The sequence below is a fragment of the Hordeum vulgare genome, chromosome 4H (genome assembly GCF_904849725.1).
Source record: "Hordeum vulgare subsp. vulgare chromosome 4H, MorexV3_pseudomolecules_assembly, whole genome shotgun sequence".
Classification (NCBI taxonomy): Eukaryota; Viridiplantae; Streptophyta; class Magnoliopsida; order Poales; family Poaceae; genus Hordeum; species Hordeum vulgare.
In genome coordinates this window covers 4,860,777-4,884,094 of record NC_058521.1, presented here as the reverse complement: position 1 = coordinate 4,884,094, position 23,318 = coordinate 4,860,777, and the positions used below count along the sequence as shown (strand labels likewise).

The 23,318-nt window shown below is 49.4% G+C and overlaps 1 protein-coding gene and 1 non-coding gene across 2 annotated transcripts; both read right to left on the bottom strand.

Moving 5' to 3' along the window:
• Nucleotides 1-246: 246 nt before the first annotated feature.
• On the bottom strand, nucleotides 247-317 carry TRNAG-GCC. Its single transcript has one exon. It is a non-coding gene; the product is annotated as a tRNA-Gly (tRNA).
• A 2,189-nt stretch (nucleotides 318-2,506) lies between these two features.
• LOC123450979 (cation/calcium exchanger 1-like) lies at nucleotides 2,507-4,961 on the bottom strand. The gene has a single exon (XM_045127989.1). The coding sequence runs from the start codon at nucleotides 4,436-4,438 to the stop codon at nucleotides 2,696-2,698; it is 1,743 nt and encodes a 580-aa protein (XP_044983924.1). The 5' UTR covers nucleotides 4,439-4,961; the 3' UTR covers nucleotides 2,507-2,695.
• Nucleotides 4,962-23,318: the final 18,357 nt, after the last annotated feature.

Sequence of the window (23,318 nt, the reverse complement as noted above, 5' to 3'; positions counted from 1 at the left end):
CAGAATGGCCCGGCATCATTCGTCTGGTCGCAGGTGGTTTTTAGGCTTGCAGTTTCTTATTTTTCAACACATCCTAGGCTTGAAGTTAGCACTCATTACTCTGCTTCTCAAAACAAATTTTAGTACGTGTGAAGTGAAAGAAACGAGGTGAGAAAACATACAGCACAGAGGAAAAAGATAAGCCAAGTTGGTCTACACTACAGCAATAAAATAATGTAAAGCAACGGTGAGAAAAAAAAAGGGCTGTGCACCAGCCGGGAATCGAACCCGGGTCTGTACCGTGGCAGGGTACTATTCTACCACTAGACCACTGGTGCTTGAGTGATGCTAATTTAACTCAGTTTGTCAAGCTTAATTACTCTTACCCGTACCTTCACAACTTGTTCCTCGATGACTCAATAACGGTGGTAACGGGGAGAAAGCGACCACAATAATAATAAGAAGAGGCCAACAAAGAGAAGGCCAAGCAGGTGATGCAAAGCGGAGGAGGCTACACGATCGATGTCACGGGCTCACCGCCCAAACCGGAAAGAGAGAGAGAGAGAGAGAGAGCGGCGCACTTGAGACCTGGAGGAACCACCGTGATCATCTTGGCCTCGCTTTGCTGTTCCGGCAACGCTCACATCACCCATGTACTACTCGCTCTATCCGGTGTGAAGCACCCAAGAGAGGCAGAACGTTGCGTCGTTGTCCATTCACCGTAGTGAGTTTTTTTTCTTGATACAGTTACGAGCACCTTCGAAACACTAAATCCGCAAGTCATCTTAAGACTTACGAAGTTACTGTAGACAGCTCGTCTTTGTAGGAAACGTCTCCGACACTGAAAATGTATCGTCGGAAGCCTAAAATAACTTGAGAACTAATATAAGCGTCAACACCTGAACCCTGATGCATGGTATCCCTCTAACCATCCAACCATAAATTGGTTTGCTAGCGTAGGAAGGCATGAAACGCTCAAACGCACACAGCGGTTTCTTCGTTTAGTCGTTGTCGTCGTGGTCATGCACGGTGTGGTAACTACGGGCCAACCACCCAGTTGTTCCTAGTATACTACTAGTATTAGGACTAGGAGTGTTTTGGATGGTTAGGGATCGCCGTTCTGCTCCTGTCCTCCACCACGCGTGTGACTCCAAATAAATTACGTCGTCTTTTCTTTTCTTCTGAGCGCGTAAAAGTTATCTATCAACATTCATCACGAGATTTCCTCATTTTTATTCTTGCTGCGGGATGGTGACGTGCAAAATTGCCAGCGGTGGGGGACCGGGGAAGAAAATGAGAGACTGACCGTGTACCGTCGTCTCCTTAGGGGGAACGTCAACTCAACGGAGCTCAACGGCCCGCCGGTTCCAAACCTGCTCAAGGAGCCAGGGACGGTGTTGGATTGTAGTGACGGCGACGTGGAGGCATGGCTGACGGGTTTGGGTGGCGACGACGGAAGGGAGAATGTACATGTGCTTGGGCAGAGGGATGTCAAGCGGCGTTCACGCCGCAGCGAGCCGGCGGCGGGTCGAGGCGCCCATCGGACCATCGGGTTCCCGACGAATCCGCACGGGCCCCGTCGTCAGGCCGACATAATGGGCACGTTTTGGCTTTCCATATCCGCGTTATATTTAGACTGAATATCAAGGGTGTGTCCGAACGTTTGAGACACATTTAAAGAGATCCGGTTGATCGATTTAGAAGGGTGCGATTGTAGATGGTGTAATACACGGTCAACCATAGCTGGTCCGCGAGGCAAGGAAAAGAAAGCACAAGGAACCATTTCCAGCCGACCGCTGGTCTTGTAGTAGCACGCACACAAAGAATCGTGAGATGGAGCAAAGCAAGGCCCTATGCTAACGCGTCCACGAAGCAAAGCCTTGCTCATAAGCGCGTGGCGGGCCGGGCATAAACAAAGGGGACCGAAAGCAGGCATGTGCACAGGGTAGTGAGTAGGACCAACGACTCGTGCCTGTCAAGCCGGATATGTGCATGTATGCCATAACTAGCACGGTACAGCGGTGGTACTGCTGCTCCAACACCAGCAAGCATCAACAAGGGAAAGCAATGCTTGATTAGTTTTGTCTAATGAAACCAAACATGTTATACTACTAACTGCTCCAGATCAAGACCCGGTGGATCGGGCAACCAGGATATTTAGAATCGACGGGGATCGGGCAACCCCGGGATCAAGACCCGTGCTCTTGTCCTATGCTCCAGATAGAGAGATAGATTTTGTATGTCGGCGCCGGCAAATCCATCCTAGGGACGGTTGGATGACGAGGCAAATTTGTTGTATATTACTATCAACAGAAGAAGCCGCCGAGCAAAACGGCCGCCATGTTTTCCTGACGACGACGACATCCTGGGAGGGAACCGTCGTCGTCCGTCGAGCTCGGATGATCATCGACGGCGGCAGCAACCGAAACGTGGTACCGGAGCCCACTCACTCGATTGCAACGTCCAGCCAACTCCGGCCGAGCAATTAATCCAGATCGACTTGTGTCCATCCGTTCCTTTCTCGGTGTACCGTGGACGCAAAATCATCTTGATTCATGCCAACCCCAACCTAAACAATGAAAATTTACACCACTAATCCTATAGCACTTACTTACCAGCTATACTGCTGCTGTGCTACGGCTGACTGTACAAGCATGCATCTCATCTACGTACATCAGTGGGCGCCATTGACGGGAGCAGAGCAGAGCGATGGCTACTACCCGAACCAGAGGCCGAGGCTGTCGAGCACGCGGACCCCGAAGAAGGCGAGGTAGATGACGACGAGCCCCACCCCGTACACCCGGTCCAGCCGCATGCCCCTCGCCGGCACCACCACCAGCGCCCACGCCAGCCCGGCGCACAGGAACCCCACCGTCTCGTACACCGCGGCGTCCGCCGGGAGCGTGAACGGCGTCGGGTACTGCGCGCCGGCCGCCAGCGTGAGCGACAGGCCCAGCCCCACCACCGTGTTGAACAGCGGGCCGGCGTAGCAGGCCGAGACGGCCGTCTGCGCGCCGCCGGGGCCGCCGTGCGTCGCCATGGCCACGTTGGAGACCAGGTCGCCCAGCGAGTCCCCCCACGCCAGCACCGTCACGCCCAGCACGCTCGCCTTCACGCCCACCATGTACCCGATCGCCACCAGGAGCGCCACCAGCTCGCGCGCAAGGGTGTACGCCCAGAGCACGCTCATCAGGAACCCTGCGGCGAGCCATGGCACGCGGCGCCGGCGCCCGCGCGGTGGGGATGTGGTGTCCGTGGTCGCCGCGGCGAGGCCGGACAACAGGAGGCCGAGGACGGCGCCCGCGAGGAGGATCGCGTGGCCGTCGGTGGTGTGTTGGTGGCGCGAGGAGGTGGTCGTCGCCGTGCTGTGCGAGGTCCATGTCGTGGCGAGGAGGACCGGCGCCAGCGCGGCGGAGGCCACGGCGCAGGGCCGGGACCAGCGGTGCGCGGCGATGTCCGGGATGGTCAGGCGCCGCGGGAGGTAGAGCGGCATGCGGAGCGCGCACGCGAGGTAATGCAGGCAGGCTGTTGTCTTGGAGCCTGGCGCGGTCTTGGAGGAGTAGGACGGCAGGGGAGGGACGTCGTCGTCGTCGTCGAGGAGGAGCGGCGCCGCGAGGTCGGGGTGCGGTGGCTTGCCGGGCTCGGCGCAGCACTGGGAGGTCCAGACGAGGGCGACGTAGGCGACGTAGATGGAGACGAAGGACGCGGCCACCCAGACGTTGACGGTGCCGCTCACGAGCACGCACACGAGGTAGCAGAGCGCGAAGAAGAGGAAGCAGAGGTCGCGCACGAACCCGCGCATCTCCACGACGGCCCCTCCCCCACCGCCGCGCGACCCGGCGGCGAGCGCGACGACGCCGGCGACGACGGTGGAGACGAAGAGGGCGCCGCCGAGGGCGCTGTTGAGGCCGACCCCGCCGCCGTCCCCGCCGTCGCCGGCCGCGAAGGAGACGACGCTGGCGAAGACGTCGGGCGCGCCGTTGCCGAGGGAGAGCAGCGTGACGCCGGCGACGGCGGGGGGCAGGCGCAGCGCGGCGGAGAGGCCCTCGAGCGAGGCGCAGAAGTACTCGGACGCGGTGTCGCCCAGCAGGTAGAAGAGGACCACCAGCCAGAGCAGGGACGCCGCGTAGCCCAGCGCCGGGTGCCCCGCGCCGGCGAAGCCGCAGTAGAAGAGGCGGAGGTAGTCGACGTACCCCGCGGGCGCGCAGGGGGTGTGCGACTGGAGGTACGCGCACCGGGCCTCCGCGCCCTGGAGCGACTGCAGCTCCTGGCAGTCCCCCCGCGGCTTGGAGGCATAGAAAGGGGATGAGAAGGCCGCCCGGTGCACGGCGCGACGGAGGGGGACGGCGGTGGAGTCTTGGTGGCGGGCGGAGAGGGTGAGGAGGGTGAGGAGGAGGAGGAGGAAGCAGGCGGTGGGGACGGCGGCATTGCGAGTGCGGCGGCTGCGCGGGGCCTCCATAAAAGAAGGGGGCAGCGGGCGGTAAATCGGGCGGCGGGGTGGCGCGCTAGGACGGCATGGCGGTGGTGGGCTGAGCGAGCACGGTGGTGGCGAGGGGAGCGGGAGGCTGGGAGCGATCTGCGGCGGGAGTTCGTGGGCGTGACGGAGAGGAGTCGGGGAGGGGGGATTTGGGTCTGGTCCTTGCGAGTTAAGTAAAGAGGAGTTGAAGGAGTGTGCGTGCCAACGGGCGGAGTATAGTGGGAACGTGTGTGTGCTACGTGGAGGCCACCGGTGCTCGTTCGTTTGCGCTTCTCTTGTGCCGGTGCTCCGGCCATCCGGGTCCGGGGCTGTGCTACGTGCCGCCCCGCGACGTGTCCGTGTCGGCGTGACCGCTGGACGCGGTTCGGCTGTGGAAACGGTGTTCGTGTGAGCTTTGTTCCTTTTGCCGTGGCTCACGCAGGCGGTACAACCAATTTCCTACGGTCCTGTGTTTTTTCTTACAGGAAAATACCTTTTTTCTTTCTGGAAACCAGAAATACTAAACCTTACAAAAATGAATTGCCACTTTATTAACATGTTAGTTCAAATAATTGTATGTTAGTCAAAATATGGAATAAACATCACATATCTGGAAAGATCGTACCATGAAAGCTACACAACCCACGCCTCCATTCTTTGTAAAACTATAACCATCCATTTGCCAATCCTACAACAAATCTCCTTTGTTTTAACCAATAATGGATGTCAAACATATTTCTCGCTAGACACTTGGTTCTCTTATTGCCCCCTAGCCATCGCCTTCCCCAACTTATTCACCCACTCTACCCAGCAACACGTCCGTGTGGCCTGTATTCTTTGTGGCGGTTTAGTTTCTAACCTGCGGAACCGCCTTTCTTCGGTGGCCTCGCAAGAAATGATTTCTCTGTTGTTGTTGTTGTTGTTGTTGTTGTTGTTGTTGTTGTTGTTGTTGTTGTTGTTGTTGTTGTTGTTTTTGCAGGATTTCATGCCGTCGATGGAGGACGACGAAAGGTTCCTTCATGGCGGACTACCATTTACCATCAAGACGGCGTATAAGCTCCTCTCCATCGAGCCGCACGAAGACCATCACGCTTCGTCATATGGTTCTATGGGGTTCCCTCCAAGGTCGCGGCTAAACTGCAAAGCCAACCTGCATCCACTGTTCAAAAATTCGTCCGATTAACCAGTTAACTTGTCAGTTAATCGCTACTCTTAGGGTGACCAAATCGAATAACGCCTATTCATCGTGTTAACTTGTCATGCCGATTAATTGGCCAGTTAGACCGATTAATGAGTTGTCATACCGATTAATCACTACTGGCCTATTAACTAGTGGGCAAACGAAACCCAAAATTTTGGCACATAATGCCTCCCACACCCTCTTTCTACTAAATACCTTTAGGATGTATCACCCCCGCAACAATACATATTCAAGTTTAAGATATAGAAGAACGGGTCAGTAGATCTTGGCGACGTTAATTTTTTTCTTTTTTTTTTTACGAAAATGCCTAACATCATCTGATAAGTATCACCTCTTCTTACAAACACGACCACATAAAAGGATAAATTACAATCAAATTACCGGGAGTGTCGAAGTCTTCTTTCACCCACATGTCTCGACGGAGCGCCATGGGATTGCGGTCTTGGCGGAGCAAACTTTTGTAAAGCCAAGAGCTTGTGAAAGTAGCGGCCAGAAAATCATTGATGCAGTGTAGAAGAGGTTGGCGGCCGCGATCTGTGAAGCAAATCACCGCCTAAAGAAGGAAACGTCGATAATGGTATGTAAATGCTTCGAAAACCACGAGTGCCGGAAGAATCCAAACAGATCCACCGACAACCTACATCGGTCGGGGTGTGGAATACCTCTCGAGGACATGATTACGTACACCTTTCTCAGGAGATGAGTTTACCGACTGAACATGAAAAGGAAGGGGAGACCATTATTCCTATAATGGTAGAACGTCGATGTCTCGCCGCCTCAAACCAAACAGGTAGTCTCCCTAAAAAGAACGTGAAAGAAATCATCCATGTCGTTGCACGACAGGTGTAGGTAGGGTGTCAAGCTCGGCGTCGTCAAGGAATGTGCATGCGTCGACGCCCTCTTCTCCGGTGACCTAACCAGACCAAGTCGTCGTTAAAGATCGTTGCAATAGATCCCACCGGCCACAACTAATTTCACCAACGTCGTCGTCGAGCATCGCGTGATGCGAAACTCGAACACGATCTCCTTCGCCATCTCAGAGCCTTCCTCCAAGACTCCAGAGTGGGCCGCCCCTGACCATGATCTCCTTGTTCCGGCCGTTGTGCGGGCTTTGACGGACGACGTGCCCAAGCGACAGCGAGCGGGACAAAAGATGTGATGCAACTAGGGTGATATCAACTTTATTTATTTGGTTGTTTTCATTTCTTTGAACTACTTCTAATGTGCGCGAATAAAAATAACATGAATTGGATATTTTTTTGAGGGTATGGCTCGGAAACGAAGAGTGTAATAACATGGAGAAGAAAGACGGGCATCGAAGCATAATCAAGCATAAAGACGGAGGCAAGCACAAAAGAATAAATAGATAACTTCATCGAGTGGGCATTTCAACACTTTAAAGTCTCCGGAATGATGTTGTATGAATACATTGATAAAACATAAAAGAATAGTGCTTTGCATCTTCAGCCACCGACATCATCGTTAATTATGCTTGTTGTTCATAGCTAAAATAGCAACCGTGTCGTGAAAATAGAACCTTTGGCATTACGCCGACCATCAAATCGTTCTCACGTGCACCGGTTGTGATCTTGTTGGGTGCTCATTTCACCTGGTCACGGGTAACGACTGAGTACTTTTGAACTTGTTGTGTGACTAATGTACACGTACATTCGTTCCGGGGCCGCCGGTGCAATTATCTCCCTCTCCACTCGATACTGGAATTATAAGAAAGGGCGCAGCAATTTTTTATATAAGAAATGGTTTCCCACGTATAAAAATGATTTCTTATTTTCTTTTTGTAAGAAAGGGAGACGAGCCCACCCTTGTGCTAGGCCGCCCTATGATTTGATCGCTACGTACCTTTGTGTGCCTTCAATTGATCAGGCCATCTCACCGGCCTGTCTCAAGCTTGGAGAGGACTTAATAGCCCTATGAGTAAAGGTTACTATTCTTTTGTGGTAAGTATATGTACTAACATAATGTAATAAAGCAGCTTAATTAACGTGCACTCAACGGTATAGTAGAAGTTACTGGACGGAGCAGAGCTGGCAGCGATGTGCGTGCTACGGGCACGTACGCACACACGGCTGCTGGCTGCACTTGTGGCGGATCTGATGTTTGGCACCAACCGATGATCATGATCCAAACCTAAACCTGGAGGAGGAGAGGAGCCGTGCCAGCCATGTAGCGCCGACGTCCGCCACTAGTCAGGTCCCCTGCCTATCCATCCGTCGGCCCGCGTCTCCGTCTCCTGCCGTGCCGCCGGTCATGGCTTAGTCGGCCGAGCCTTGGGATTGGGAGTCGGGCCGCACCAGACCACTCCAGGAGCTCATCCAGTAGCGGAGAGGAGGTGGGCGATGGGGGCGACGGCGACGTGCCGTCGCACGCGTCGGGTCGGCGTGGGCTCGGTTTGTTTGCGCCTTGCATTCATCCCGGAGCGGCTCTTTTGGGGGGCTCTGGTATGGTGGCGTGTCGACCGGTCGTCGTCACGCGCGGGGAAACGGCCGCTCCGTTGGCTTTCGGTTCCTTCCTTCCGGCCGGGGCCGCGCGTCGCCGGTTGGTTCGGTTCGGTCCGGATCGGCCCAGGGGCCCACCGCCGCATGCAGCCGCCCGGCGTCACGGTCCACTGCGCACACAAACTGCTCTTCTTTGGCCTCACACCAGCACCCTCAACTCTTCTTGGGGCATTTGATTTGATTTTTTTTTTTGACTTGCATGCTTTCCTCCCCCCCCCCCTTCCATTTGATCATTGGAGTTTCTTTCCCGAGGTGGAAAAAATAATCATTTTCAAAGGCAATGCACTGTGTGCGTCCAGTTAGGCTATACCTACAAAGAATTACAAAAGTCTTATGGCCTCGTTTCAAATAAGTCACCAACTTATAAGTTGAAAAGTGACTTATTTTTTCAAACAGACCCAACTTATAAGTCATCCCAACTTATAAGTCATAAGTTGCTTCACCCCAACTTAAAACTTATAAGTCACCCACTTTTGCGTGGGTCCCACCACCTTTTCGGCTTCACGTCCACACTGGACGCCCACCCGTGACTCATCCCGAGCTCGGTCCCACCGCGCACCCCAACCCTCGCCGCCGCCGCCCTCCATCACGAGCTCGCCCCGGCCGCAATCCTTCCGATCCAGCACGCCGCCTTCGAGATCCAGTACGCCGCCTCCCGGATCCGCTCGCCTCCTTCGCTCGCCGCCCGGTCTCCATCATGTCCGGTAGGAACTCGAGGTTGCAGCTCAACCTTTTCGAAGATTCCCAAGGCGCTGACAAGGAAGACGTCTTCTTTGGTGACGGCTCCCAGGTCGGCAACTAGTCCCCACCGTTTCCTGCCCTGGCGGAGTACCAACACGTTCTGCAGTCCCAGGAGGCCCCTCCCCGTCGACGCAGCGGCAAGCATGTGGTGGCCACGACTGGACGCGGTCGAGGTGCGGGCCGAGGTGCAGGTGGCCGAGGAACCTCATCCAGCGCCCGCATGCCTCCTCGTCCAGGGAGGTGAGGGGCTCGTTGCGGTGGTGGTGGTGGTGTCAAGCGCGACAGGTGACTTCAAAGTCAGATGACAATCAAACAGGCGTGACTTGTAAGTCACTGGTTTTAAGTCACCTGACTTATTGAAACCAAACATGCCCTTACTGTCTCCGTCTTAAATACAAGCCTTTGCTTACAGATTTTATTAGTGCGAACCACATATGGAGTAAAATGAATGGAACTGCATTTTACAGGTAACCTTATGGACTTTATGCCTCATGTACCGTGATGAACGTGGTCTTGGTGGGGTTTTGTCCCGTGGTAGATGCCTCTGGGGTGAGCATCTACGGCGGGTTTCCCGCTGATGCCCCAGCTCGCTTCCCCTTTCTTCCTCCTTTTCTTTTCAGTTATTGGCTACTTGAACTTGTATCGCAGACATTTTCGTTAAAAAATTAATGGAAAGGGATGATAGGTAGGTTAGACAATATGTAGTTCGAAAAGAACTCTTATAAAGAAGCTTATATTTAGAAACCTTTCAAATTATAATTTTCTGCCCCCTCGGATTCGACTGGGATGGACCCCTTCATCCCTTATTAATTATTATCATACCATACATGAGCCTGTTTGTAAAAATTCGAAGTAACCTTTTGTAGATGTAATTACTTGTGTGTGCGTGTGTATCACTATCGGAGTGATTGAGAAATGCCAAATGAAGCTCAAGCTACGAAAGTAGAAGGTAGGTATACACTAGCACACAACCGATTTAACCTGAGTTAAGCATGTACCAGCATAGTGGAAATTAAGAAATTTTACACATGTGCTTTCGTTAGGACCCAGGACCGAATGTATGTGATGGCGAGCGGCGCCTCCAATGGAGTGTTTTTGCAAGGCTCTCCATTTTCATCACGGATGGAAAAATGACAGGGACTCCAGGGTAATCGAGGTGATTGATTGGGATCGCAAACCAAGCAAAACAATGTGCCACCATCAGTTCGTTTGTAGTCAGTGTCCTGGGTAGGCATCAAAGTTCTTCGCATGAATCTTAATTCGTTTTCTGTTCTTCTCCACACAATCCTTTAATCATGAAATGAGTGGCCCATTTGATTTTAGTACGTCCACTGGTGAAAAAAGGGCCTTTGGTCGCGGTTCGCAACTGCCATTAGTCGCGGTTGCGCAACCGCGACCAAATAGGCGCGACTAAAGGCCCCCCCTTAGTCGCGGTTGTTTAAGAACCGCAACTAAAGGCCCGTCCACGTGGGCGCCAGGCGGCCGTCGGGGCGGAGGACCTTTAGTCGCGGTTCTTCTGGCCAACCGCGACTAAAGGCCGCCGCAGGTTTAGGTAGCCCCCCTAAACCTGTTTTCTGTTTAATTTGTATTGTTTTATTTCTTTTGTGCTTTATTTTAATTTTGAAGGAGTTTCACATATTCTACGGTACTACATACATGCATATGAACGTACAATTTCAAACAAATTTGAAATTAGAACCAAAAAGAATTCAAGAGGAATATACAATATATATTCAATATCATCGGATGACCATATACAATTTTGAACAAGTTTCCATACATAATTTAATGCATATAAAGTTCTACGTCCTCGTAATGGTGTTCTCCTTTAGGATGGAGGACTTCCCTCCTGAACCATCCAGCTAGTTCCTCTTGAAGTGGTCGGAAGCGAGCTTCTGGACTAAGCATCATCCGGAGGTTATTCCTCTGAGCATTGGTATCACTCGGAACCCGCTCAGAGGTGTATCTCCGGATCATCTCACAGACATAGTATCCACATAGATTGGTCCCCGCTGGCTGAATATCCCCACCATTCTTAGCCTTTGACCTTTTGAATTCTAGCTCTTTTTTGAATTCACCGACCTTTGTATCTACGAACCGTCTCCAAACCCTACGAGGCAAAGAAAATTAAATGAACAAGAGAGTTATTAGTTACTTGATATTAGGAAATGAACGAAATAGGCCGATCGATATAGAGCGCAAATGAATGAAAATAATTACTTCTGCATCATTCTTCTCATGCCGCCCCAAAGCTTTGGATCCATATTCAGAGAGTCGTGGACGAGACATTCTGAGATGTCAACTTTAATTACTAGCAGAATCCAGTGGAACCTGCGGACACGATACATGCACAGTACGTCATGCATAACTCATCGATTAGCCGGCCACATACCATGCATGGAGTAAACAAAAGAGAATGTGCTCAAGACAGAAACACTCACCCAAAATGGTAAGGAAATAGAATATCACTTTTGAGTTCCTGCTTTGTAAGAAACTGCCACAGGTCTGCCTCCATGTCGGCGGGGTGATGCTCCAACACATATCCATTAACGATGTGTGGGTCAATGAACCCAACATCATGGATGTTCCTTACTCTGCATTCCTTAATCTTCATTCTGCATGTATAATAACGGACACAACAATATAGTTAGGACATATATATAGTGCAGGCAATATGAACGAGATGGGGTAGAAATAAATCACTTACAGAACGTAGCAACTGATGATAGATTTGTCGAGCTCGCGCAGATTGAAAAGCTGGAACAATTCACTCAGATGAATTTGTACATAGTAATGTTTGAAGTGATGCTCATATCTAACTTCCGCATAAATATATTCTTTGGCGTTTTTATTTTTTATGTAACCCTTGTACCATTTCAGCAGACCTTTCATTTGTGGAGGTAGATCCTCTTCCTGCGCAGGCTCGATGAGAGGCCCATTCTTCACATATGTAATTACTACCTGCTTCACTGGCGCCTCATCAAGGCCTAACAGTTCACGAAGAGTAATACCTAAGTTGGCCGCTTGTTCTCTGGCACTCGTTACAGTCAATCCATGTGCTGCCGCAGCTGCTATGATATCGGGGTCATCCGGACCGGCGACTTTCACTATAAGCGGGGCAATCGATTGTTTACTTTGTTCCCCGAGCTGGGCAACTCGTTTCCCGCTTTTTTTACTTTCTAATTCCGTTTCTCGGCCTCCTCCAAGGCTTTGTTCTCCTGGTTCTCCGCCCGCTCTTTCTTCTCCTTCAACATGAGTGCCTGCCTACGAAGTTCACGTGCATAGTCGTCAGGCAGATTCTTCGCGGCTTGGGACGGTGTGCTCAAAAATGACTTAGCCCACTTCTTTTGCTCATCAGAAAATACTGGCTTGGGCTCGGGCTCTCTTTTCTTCTTGCAGTCCGCCTTCCATTTCTCATGATCAGCAGCCGCGACCGCGGCAGTTTCCTTGGCACTACGTTCCCAAGGCCTTGTGGGGAGAGGCTTCAGTGATGGCTCCGGTACCTTTGTGGTCTTAGGTACATAAGGGTCCGGGTTAATAATCCAGGACTGCTTCTGCTTCTTTGCCGGAGGTGGATTGGGGGGCGGCGTCTGATCACCCGCCGGACGAGGACTGGGGGGCGGCGTCTGATCACCCGCCGGACGTTGTGGACTGGGGGGCGTCGGCTGACGTGACGGAGGTGTAGGTGAACCGCCACCACCACCACCACCACCACCACCACCGCCACCGCCACCACCACCACCGTAGGGGGGTGGACTTGTTGTCCTTGGCGCCTCGCCTGGAAACTTGATAAACTTCTTTTGCCATAGAATGAAATGGCGCTTGACATCTCCAAGTCTTTTCTCCCCTTCAGGTGTAGCAATGTCAATCTCCAGGTCCTCAAACCCTTGGACTATGTCCTCCACCGTGACACGAGCATGGCCATCTTGAATGGGGTTGTTGTGGTGGAGTGCTCCAGGTAAACATGGTAAAGCACTGCCGATGGCTACCTTCATGGACATGTTCCCGATAGGATAATACAGATGACATTCTTTCATCTCCTTTATATCGTCCACGGGGTAGCGAGGAGGCTCCGGTGCAGTAATTTCGACCACCAGAGGCTCCGGTGCAGTAATTTCGACCACCAGAGGCTCCGGTGCAGCAATTTCGATTGTCGGTGCATCTGCACCAGCCGGTGGGGCCTCCGTGGAAGCCACGCTGCTTCTCCGCTGCTGGCTTCCGAGATCCGTTGGATGATCTTCATGCTGCGCCCGAGCTACATCTCTTTCGACTAATAGTACACTCACGGTTTTCTTCATCACATCCATTTCCGATGCCAACCGCGCCACAACATCTGCTTCCCGATCCATCTTTCTCTTACGGCTTCTGTAACCGTACGGGTCATCGTTCTGGGGGAACCCTATTTTCCACGGAATGTGCCCCATGCCTCGTACACGTCCTCCGTGTTCAGGATTCCCGAGGGCTTTTGTCAGCGCGTCGTTCTCTCTGTTGAACTTGATCTTCCCCTCTTGAGCATCCCTCATTGCGTCAATAAGGGCTTGGGTGGGTTTAATTAATTTGCCCCGGTAAACACACTCCCCTGTCTCCGGGTTCAGCGTTCCCCCATGCCTGTACCACCAGCTTTTGGCCCTTGGGTCCCATCCCTCCGTACCTGGACGGATTCCTCGCGCCCTCAGCTCGTTCTCCATCTTCTCCAACCTAGGCACCCAAATGCGATACCCTCCTGGCCCCATAATATGATTGTACTCCTTCTTAGCCGCATTTTCCTTATTTTTTTTCGATATTTGAATGAACTGCTCCGATTTCTTTTGCTTCACAAATTCTGGCCAATCATGTTTCAGTTTCTCATATTGTCCTTTGAAATCCGGAGTCTTGTTCTGCTTGACAAAGTCATGGGCTAGATTTTGCTTGAATTTCCGGAATGCGTCGGCCATCTTATGAAGAGCGAATTGTTTGACTAGCCTCCTCCTCTCCTTGTTTTCCTCAATCTTGTTACCCTCCTCATCGAATTTGTTGTATTCCGGAGGTAGAACGAAATGTTCCATAAGCTTCTTGAAGCAATCTTTTTTTGTTCTCTTATCGACAAAAGTGAAACCAACAATTCGTGCCTTCTTTGGCTTATTCCACTCCTGGACGGTGATCGAGACGTTGTCTCTAACAACGGCTCCGCATTGGCTGACAAACTTGGTGGCGTTCTTGCGGGGCTCCAGCGGCCTGCCGGTTGCACTGTCGACAACCTCGATGGTGCATGTTTCTCCTTGTTTCATCGTCTTGGTTGCGCCACGCTTTGACGACGTACTCGATTGTTTCGACGATCCGGCCGAGGGCTAAAATAAGAAAGAGAGTCGCGCGCGTTAGTACACACATATTTATTCAAATTAGTTAGTTTGTATCACCAGAGGCTCAATGTATATATATACCTCGGCGCCGGAGGTGGTTGCTACTTCCATTTGAAGATCGTCGTTTATCGACGTTTGTTCGGCATCATCTTGCTGACGGCGCCCTTCATCTTCACCGTCAAGGTTCAGATAAGAAGAGATATCATCTTCTTCTTGTCCGGTCGGCACATATAGAATATCGCCGTTTATGATGCCGAACATATGTGCTTCACCGTCCGGATCATAGTTGTCCATAATCGTGTCAGCTCTATCGTCCGCCATTATGTCAGTCCTGAAAACATGTAGTAAAAACAAATTAATTAAGTGAAGAAGGGGGGCGGTGGCGGTGGCGGTGGCGAAAGGGCGGTGGCAAAAGGAGGGGGCGAGGAAGGGGTGGGAGAGGGTGTCGCGGTAGAGCGCGAGACGGGGCGGCAGACGACGGCGTCACGGAGAGGGAGGCGTTATGGAAATGCACAGTTTTTCATACAAAAAGTTTCTTCCAACTGTGAACGGTTTAAAAGGTTGGAAAGCTTATTTGAAAATGGCTAGCCAGATCGACGCAAATAATATAGATGTTAATTTCTCAATGGTTTGTTGTAATGGAGCAAATGATATAGCATTGGAAAGGTTGAAAAAATACGAAAATTTTATATGTTGTTTGTTTTTTTAATTCCGTACGGTTTTAAGTCAGTTTTAAAATGTATAAGAATTTTTTTCCGTAGTTTTTACAAATTTTATCACAATGGGGCAAATAATATACCATTTGAAAGCTACAAAAAATGCAAAACCTTTACAAGTAGTTTTTACAAACTTTTTTCCGTAGTTTTTACAAATTCTAAGAACTGAGAGAGGCGCGCGCGTGCGCGCGCGGCAGTACCGGCCGGCCGGCGGCGTTGAGGGCGGGCGAGCGAGGCGGCGCGCGCGCGGTGGGCGAGGGAGGCCGGTGATAGCGGCCGGCGGCGCCGTACGTGGGCGAGAGGTGGCGGCGTCGAGGGCGAGGGCGACGGCGGGCGGCGTCGAGGGCGAGGGCGACGGCGGCAGGCCTTCGGCGCGGCAGAGATCGGAGAAGACGAGAAATGGAGGCGACGGTTCGGGCCCTTGTATTTATAGCCCCCCCTTTAGTCGCGGTTGGGGAGGCGACCCGCGACTAAAGGGTAACCTTTAGTCGCGGTTGGCCAGACCAACCGCGACTAAAGGGTTTTTTGGCGGGTTTTTGCGTTCCCGCGCGCAACGAGGCCAACCGCGACTAAAGGTATTTTTCAAAATACTTTTCTTTTTCAAAATATTAAAAATACAAATAATATATCAAAAAATTCAGAAAAATAAAACTAATTCAATTCAATATGTTAAAAACACAAAAAATATATCAAAAAATTCAGAAAAATAAAACTAATTCAATTCAAAATTCTAAAAATACAAATAATATATCAAAAAATTAAGAAAAATAAAACTAATTCAATTCAAAATGTTAAAAATACAAATAATATATCAAAAAATTCAGAAAAATAAAACTAATTCAATTCAAAATCTTAAAAATACAAATAATATATCAAAAAATTAAAAAAAATAAAACTAATTCAATTTAATATAATTTATAGGCACGGCGCCGCTTCTGCTTTGTCTTGTTCCTCCGACAAGGGCGTCGTGCGCTACCCACGCGTCCTTATCCTGCCGACAGCTTTAATCACGGTTGCACCCTCGAGCCGGGACTAAAGCTTACCCAAACGTCCTTATCCCACCGACAGTTTTCTTAGATGACACAAAAACCACATTTAGTCCCGGTTGCACCAACCAGCCGGGACTAAAGGTTAGATGACCAGCTCTGGATTCCTCTTCTTCCCGCCATTTCTTCCCTGTCTTCCCGCCTCTTTCTTCCCGCCACTTTCTTCCCGCCTCCTGTCTTCCCGCTCCCATTTTTCCCGCCATTTCTCACTACATATATGTAGCCCGGCTTGGCCAGCATTATCACATCTCTACAATCTCTCATCACTCTCTCATGGCTTCCACCGCACCCACTCTAACCTACCAGCAGGTGGAGGAGCTTTGCGCCTCGAACTACCCTTGTCCACCGGGCTACCGCGTCCCCACCGGCTGGAACCTAAGCGCCGGCGGCGTGCCGGTCCCTCCCGTCCCTCAGGGTACTGCGCGCCGGGCGGCCATCACGAACCACTACTACCTCGACCTCACGCCGGAGCAGCGGATGAATCCCCGCTGGCATCCCGATAACCAGCATACTTGGGACGCCTTCTTCATCAATCGGCGTGAGAGGGCGCTCGCCAGGTATGAGGAGGACGGTCTGCCTCCTGGGAACTTCCACGAGGCCGGCCGTCGGCTATGGTGGTACGGCCGGACTCTGCAGAGCGTCATGGACTACATCACGGCCGGCGATATCCCCCGCCTGCGCTACACTCAGTTCGAGCCACGAGCGCCGCCCGACGACAGCGACGACAGCAGCGACGACGACGACGGCAACTTAGAAGGCGACGACAGTACAACGGCGGCGGCTATGAAGACTACGAGTATGCATATTATACGCCTAGGCAGGAGTATGACTAAATCACTCCAAATTTCATGTATCATCAGTGGTATCTCGAATCATTCGAAAATGGACACCAAACACATCACGGGTAATATAATTCACATGATCCATTCAACAAAGTTTGGTACAATAAATTATTACACATCATTTCTTCCCTTGTGTCCGTGCTTGCTTACGATTGTGCCGTATCCATGGAGCATCCTCATCATTTAACTTAATGCTTGGGTCGGTGTTCACTTTGAAGGGCGGAATTTCAGCAAACATATTATAATCTTCTGACATGTCTGTCTTGTCCTCCACTCCCACGATGTTTCTTTTCCCTGAAAGAACAATGTGGCGCTTTGGATCATCGCATGATGTACTGATCGTTTTCTTATCTTTCCGTTTCCTCGGTTTGCTACTCATGTCCTTCACATAGAAAACCTGAGCGACATCTTTCGCTAGGACGAATGGTTCGTCAAGGTAACCAAGATTGTTGAAATCCACCATTGTCATTCCGTATTGCTGGTCCACCTTTACCCCACCTCCTGTTAGCTTGAACCATTTGCACCGGAACAAAGGGACCTTAAAGGAGGGTCCATAGTCAAGTTCCCATATCTCCTCTATGTAACCATAATATGTGACCTTTTGCCCATTCTCGGTTGCTGCATCAAAGCGGACACCACTGTTTTGGTTGGTGCTCTTTTTATCTTGGGCGATCGTGTAAAATGTATTCCCATTTATCTCGTACCCTTGGAAAGTCGTTATAGTCGAAGATGGTGTCTTGGCCAACATGTACAGCTGATCTACAACATCATTGTCATTCATTAAATGTTTTCTCAACCAACTGCCGAAAGTCTCCATATGGGCCTTCCTAATCCAGGATTCAGGCTTCCCCGGGTTGTCCGAGCGTAAAATATTCTTGTGTTTCTCAAAGTACGGAGCCACCAAGCTGGAATTGGTCAGTACAGTATGGTGTGCTTCAGTCAGAGAATGGTCGTCCATACATATCGTTGATTTCCTTCCGATCGTGCCTTTTCCACTTAGTCTCCCCTCGTGCCGCGATCGAGGAAGACCAATCGGCTTAAGGTCAGGAACAAAGTCAACACAAAACTCAATTACCTCCTCATTTCCATAGCCCTTGGCGATGCTTCCTTCTGGCCTAGCACGGTTACGAACATATTTCTTTAATACTCCCATGAACCTCTCGAAGGGGAACATATTGTGTAGAAATACAGGACCGAGAATGAAAATCTCTTCGACTAGGTGAACCAAGAGGTGCGTCATAATATTGAAGAAGGATGGCGGGAACACCAACTCGAAACTGACAAGACATTGGATCACATCGTTCTGTAACTGTGGTAGAACTTCTGGATTGATTACCTTCTGAGAGATTGCATTGAGGAATGCACATAGCTTCACAATGGCTACTCGAACATTTTCCGGCAGGAGCCCCCTCAAAGCAATCGGAAGCAATTGCGTCATAATCACGTGGCAGTCGTGAGACTTCAGGTTTTGAAACTTTTTCTCCGCCATGTTTATTATTCCCTTTATATTGGACGAGAATCCAGACAGGACCTTCATACTGCTCAGGCATTCAAAAAAGATGACCTTCTCTTCTTTGGTCAGAGCGTAGCTGGCACGACCTTGAAACCATTCCGGATGCCGGTCATCAGGGTCTTTCAAACGTTGCTGGTCCTGCCGTGCTTCCTTTGTATCATTTGTCTTCCCATACACGCCCAAGAAGCTTAGGAGGTTCACGCAAATATTCTTCATAACGTGCATCACGTCGATTGCAGAGCGGACTTCTAGGACTTTCCAATATTCTAGCTCCCAGAATATAGATTTCTTCTTCCACATGGCTGCGTGCCCGTCAGCTCCCTTCGGAACTGATTGTCCGCCAGGACCCTTTCCAAAGATGACTTTCAAATCCTTGACCATATCAAATACCTCAGCACCAGTGCGTTCCGCAGGCTTCGGCCGGTGATCTGCCTTGTCGTTGTAATGCTTGCCTTTCTTTCTTACTGGATGAATTTTCGGAAGAAATCGACGATGCCCAAGGTACACGTTCTTCTTACAATTTGGCAAATGTACACTTTCAGTCTCATGTAAGCAGTGCGTGCATGCATTGTATCCCTTATTTGACAGTCCCGAAAGGTTACTAAGAGCAGGCCAATCGTTGATGGTTACGAAAAGCAACGCTCGTAGGTCAAATTCCTCTTCTTTGTGCTCATCCCACACACGGACACCAGGTCTGCCCCACAGCTGTAAAAGTTCATCAACTAATGGCCTTAGGTACACATCGATGTCGTTGCCGGGTTGCTTCGGACCTTGGATGAGCACTGGCATCATAATGAACTTCCGCTTCATGCACAACCAAGGAGGAAGGTTGTAGATGCATAGAGTCACGGGCCAGGTGCTATGGCTGGAGCTCTGCTCGCCAAAAGGATTCATGCCATCTGTACTTAGACCAAATCTTATGTTCCTTGCGTCAGCTGCAAAATCTTTGAACTCTCTGTCGATCTTTCTCCATTGCGTTCCATCTGCGGTGTGTCTCAACTCCCCGTCCGACTTACGGTCCTCTTTGTGCCATCGCAACAACTTGGCATGCTCTTTGTTCCTGAACAGACGTTTCAACCGTGGTATTATAGGAGCATACCACATCACCTTGGCGGGAACCCTCTTCCTGGGTTTCTCGCCCTCAACATCGTCACCAGGGTCATCGCCTCTGATCTTATAACGCAATGCAGTGCATACCGGGCATTCATTCAAATTCTCGTATTCACCGCGGTAGAGGATGCAGTCGTTGATGCATGCATGTATCTTCAGAACCTGTAAACCTAGAGGGCAGACAACCTTCTTTGCTTCGTACGTACTGGCGGGCAACTCGTTATTCTTTGGAAACATATTCTTCAACATTTTCAGCAAGTTTTCAAATGCCGAGTCAGCTACACCTGCCTGTGCCTTCCATTTCAGCAAATCCAGTGTGCAGCCCAGCTTTTTCAGACCATCATCGCATCCGGGGTACAACGACTTTCGGTGATCCTCTAACATGCGATCCAAATTCTCCCTCTCCTTTTCAGTTTCGCAGCGTCTCCGTGCATCAGCAATGGTCCGACCAAGATCATCAACGGTCTCATCACGTGCCTCTTCTTCACCTTCACCTTCCCCTTCACCTTCAGCATCCTCCATGAAAGTATCACCGAAATGAGCAAGATAGCTTTCATCGCTGAAATCATCCCCTTCTTCATCTTCTTCCATTATAACCCCTCTTTCTCCATGCTTGGTCCAACAATTATAGCTTGGCATGAAACCGTGCCGAAGCAGGTGCAGGTGAACTTCTCTTGAGGAAGAGTAACCCTTCTGATTCTTACAGTCAACACATGGACAGATAACAAAACCCTTCTCCTTGTTCGCATTAGCCACTACGAGGAAATCTTTCAAACCCGTAGTGAACTCGCGGGAGAGTCGGTTACCGTACATCCATTGCCGATTCATCTGCATTATTATAATATAAAATATATAATTAACCATCATGCATTTGTTAAACTAACTAGCTATAAACAGTAGAAATTAAACAATGAACAACACACATGCATATTTTATCAATGACACACATGCATGAAAGGTTCAAGTTGCTAACCGCGATCGAGGAGGAAAAAATAAATGAGGAACCTCAAGTGTGGCTCCAACACTTCATATCATGTTTGTTTCACGCTCTTGGGGCATTTCATCAAACACCTTGTGTGCATAAGAGGAACCAAAAGCAAACCTACACCCCCTTGTGAAGCTTGTGAAGAGAAGTGGCACCAAATGGCTAAGTGAGTGTGCTGAACTGGTATATATAGGGGATGAGCTTTAGTCGCGGTTGGCCTGGCCAACCGCGACTAAAGCCCCTCACGTGCACCAGCTGGCCACCGAGCGCCCTGGGCCCAGGCCTTTGGTCGCGGTTCGTCTTCCGAACCGCGACTAAAGAATTCATTAGTCGCGGTTCCTACAGTTTCGCGACTTATGGGGCTGGACGGAAGCCTCTTTTTCTACCAGTGGGCCTCGAGCACGACGTGTGACTCTATATCGTATAAACCTGAAAAATCTGCAGTATTACATTAACGATGGGCGTGAATAGACCCGGAAGCCGTAGTGTTTACTAATGGCTTCTCTCATGAAAGCAAGTAGATGGTGGGTGAACTAATTACTGTCGAGCAATTGATAGAACCGCGCAAAGTCGTGACGATATCTATGACAATGATTATATCTATATGCATCACGTCCAAAACAAGTAGACCGATATTTTCTGCATCTACTACTATTACTCCACACGTCGATCGCTATCCACCATGCATCTAGTGTATTAAGGCCAAAAGAACAGAGTAACGCCTTAAGAAAAATGACATGATGTAGATGGACAATCTCATATCTACGACAAAGCCCACCTTATTATCCTTGATGGCAACTACACGATGTGTGCCTTGCTGCCCGTACTGTCATTGGGAAAGGTCACCACACGGTAAGAACTCAAAACCAAGCACTTCTTCCATTGCAAGAATCATAGATCTAGTTGGCCAAACAAAACCCAAGACTCGAAAAGACTTACAAGGATATCAAATCATGCAAATTAGAAATCAGCAAAGACTGAAATATATATCATAGATAATCTGATCAGAAATCCACAATTCATTGGATCTCGATAAACACACCGCCAAAGAGGATTACATCGGATAGATCTCCATGAAGATCATGGAGAACTTTGTATTGAAGATCCAAGAGAGAGAAGAAGCCATCTAGCTACTAACTACGGACCCGTAGGTCTGAAGTGAACTACTCACGAGTCATTGGAGGAGCGATGATGTTGATGAAGAGGCCTTCAACTCCAAAGTCCCCTCCGACAGGGCACCGGTAAGGGTCTCCAGATGAGATCTCGCGGAAACAGGAACTTGCGGCGGCGGAACTCCCGATCTTTGTTTCTTTGTGGAGGTTTCTGAATTTATAGGACCGTAATGGCGGTGGAGTTGCATCAAGTGGGCCCCCGAGGGGCCCACAAGCTTGATTGGCGCGACCTGGGGGGGGGGCGACAGGGCTTGTGGCGCCCTCGTGACCCCCCTCCGGTATCTTTTTCTTCCGGTATTTTTGATATCTTCCATAAAAATCATGGCGAAAGAATTATTCCGTTTGGACTCCGTTCCAAAATCAGATCTGAAAAGAGTCAAAAACACAGAAAAACAGGAACTGGCGCTTGGCACTGATTTAATAAGTTAGTACCAAAAAAGATATAAAAGGTAAACAAAACATCCAAAGTTGACAAGATAACAGCGTGAAACCATCAAAATTATAAATACGTTTGAGATGTATCAGTCTACATGAGGAGCCACTTGTATTGTAGTAGTCCTAATATGTGTTAATCTGTTTTATTAATTTTTTTTCATTGAAGGATACAATTTACTTCTACTACCATTGCTCTAAAGCTTTCTCTACTTCCATGGGTCTATCGTTTCTTTGGAATTCGTAAACAATCTCAGCATCTAAACTAAAGTGGATGTTGTTTGGTTCTTTATTGTAAGGACCCATTTCCAAATTATTAGTGGACTTAAATCATCTTATGATAAACCTATGCATGTAACTTGATCATGCTAAGATAGCTGTACGAGCACTGACCACTTCCTTGACAATCTTTCTGCACATCTCCTTTGTGAAATAATTGTTGGTGATGTCCCTTGTTCATATTATTATGCTCCTTGTAGAAATTTGTGTTGCAATTTGAACAAGGACAGATGCATCAGGACAAGAACCAAAATATATCGACACCTAGCTTTGTTTTTGTTCAGTGGCATGTTCGAAAAGCAGCTTAATTGGATAAATTTTACGTAGTTGTATGTGGAGTGTTTTTTACCGGCCATATTCTACTGAACGTCAGACTCCTTCCCTTAAGATTTAGGTTGGAAATATACTAGAGTAATAGTGGAAGCCACACCTTTTGCTTTGGTAATTTTCTGTAGGGCAATTTTTTTCCACTGAATATAAAACTGGAGCTCTGTGCAAGTATTATATTTTCACCGAATGTGCTATTGCACACAACATTTTGTTACGTGTGAGCTAACTCTGACGGGACAAAATGCCAATCAACTTTCTTCTAAACTGTTGGATCACACAAGGGAGATAATAGTAGTGTAGTACCGAGGACTGATTGGCACCATGTTCATTTGGAAATGTTTGTATTTTCCTTTGATGTTCCCCCAAGAAAATAAACATTCTGTCATCTTTATCGGATATTTGATTCCATTTTTACTGTTAAGTAGACTACATACGGTACACCCAATATTATCTGTGGAAAAGTTGTTCATTCTTCTTTTCTTTTTGCAAATGAAGAATTTGTTCATCTAGTATATAGTTTCTTTATGGTCCGCTTGAACTTCACATGGCATCAGGGTTTCCACTTCTTCTGCTTATAGAGAAGGGGTCATCCAAGAGTATGAATTCAAAATTTTGTACCTGCATGAGTTTGACACAGTTTGATTGAAACGTGCATTGCACG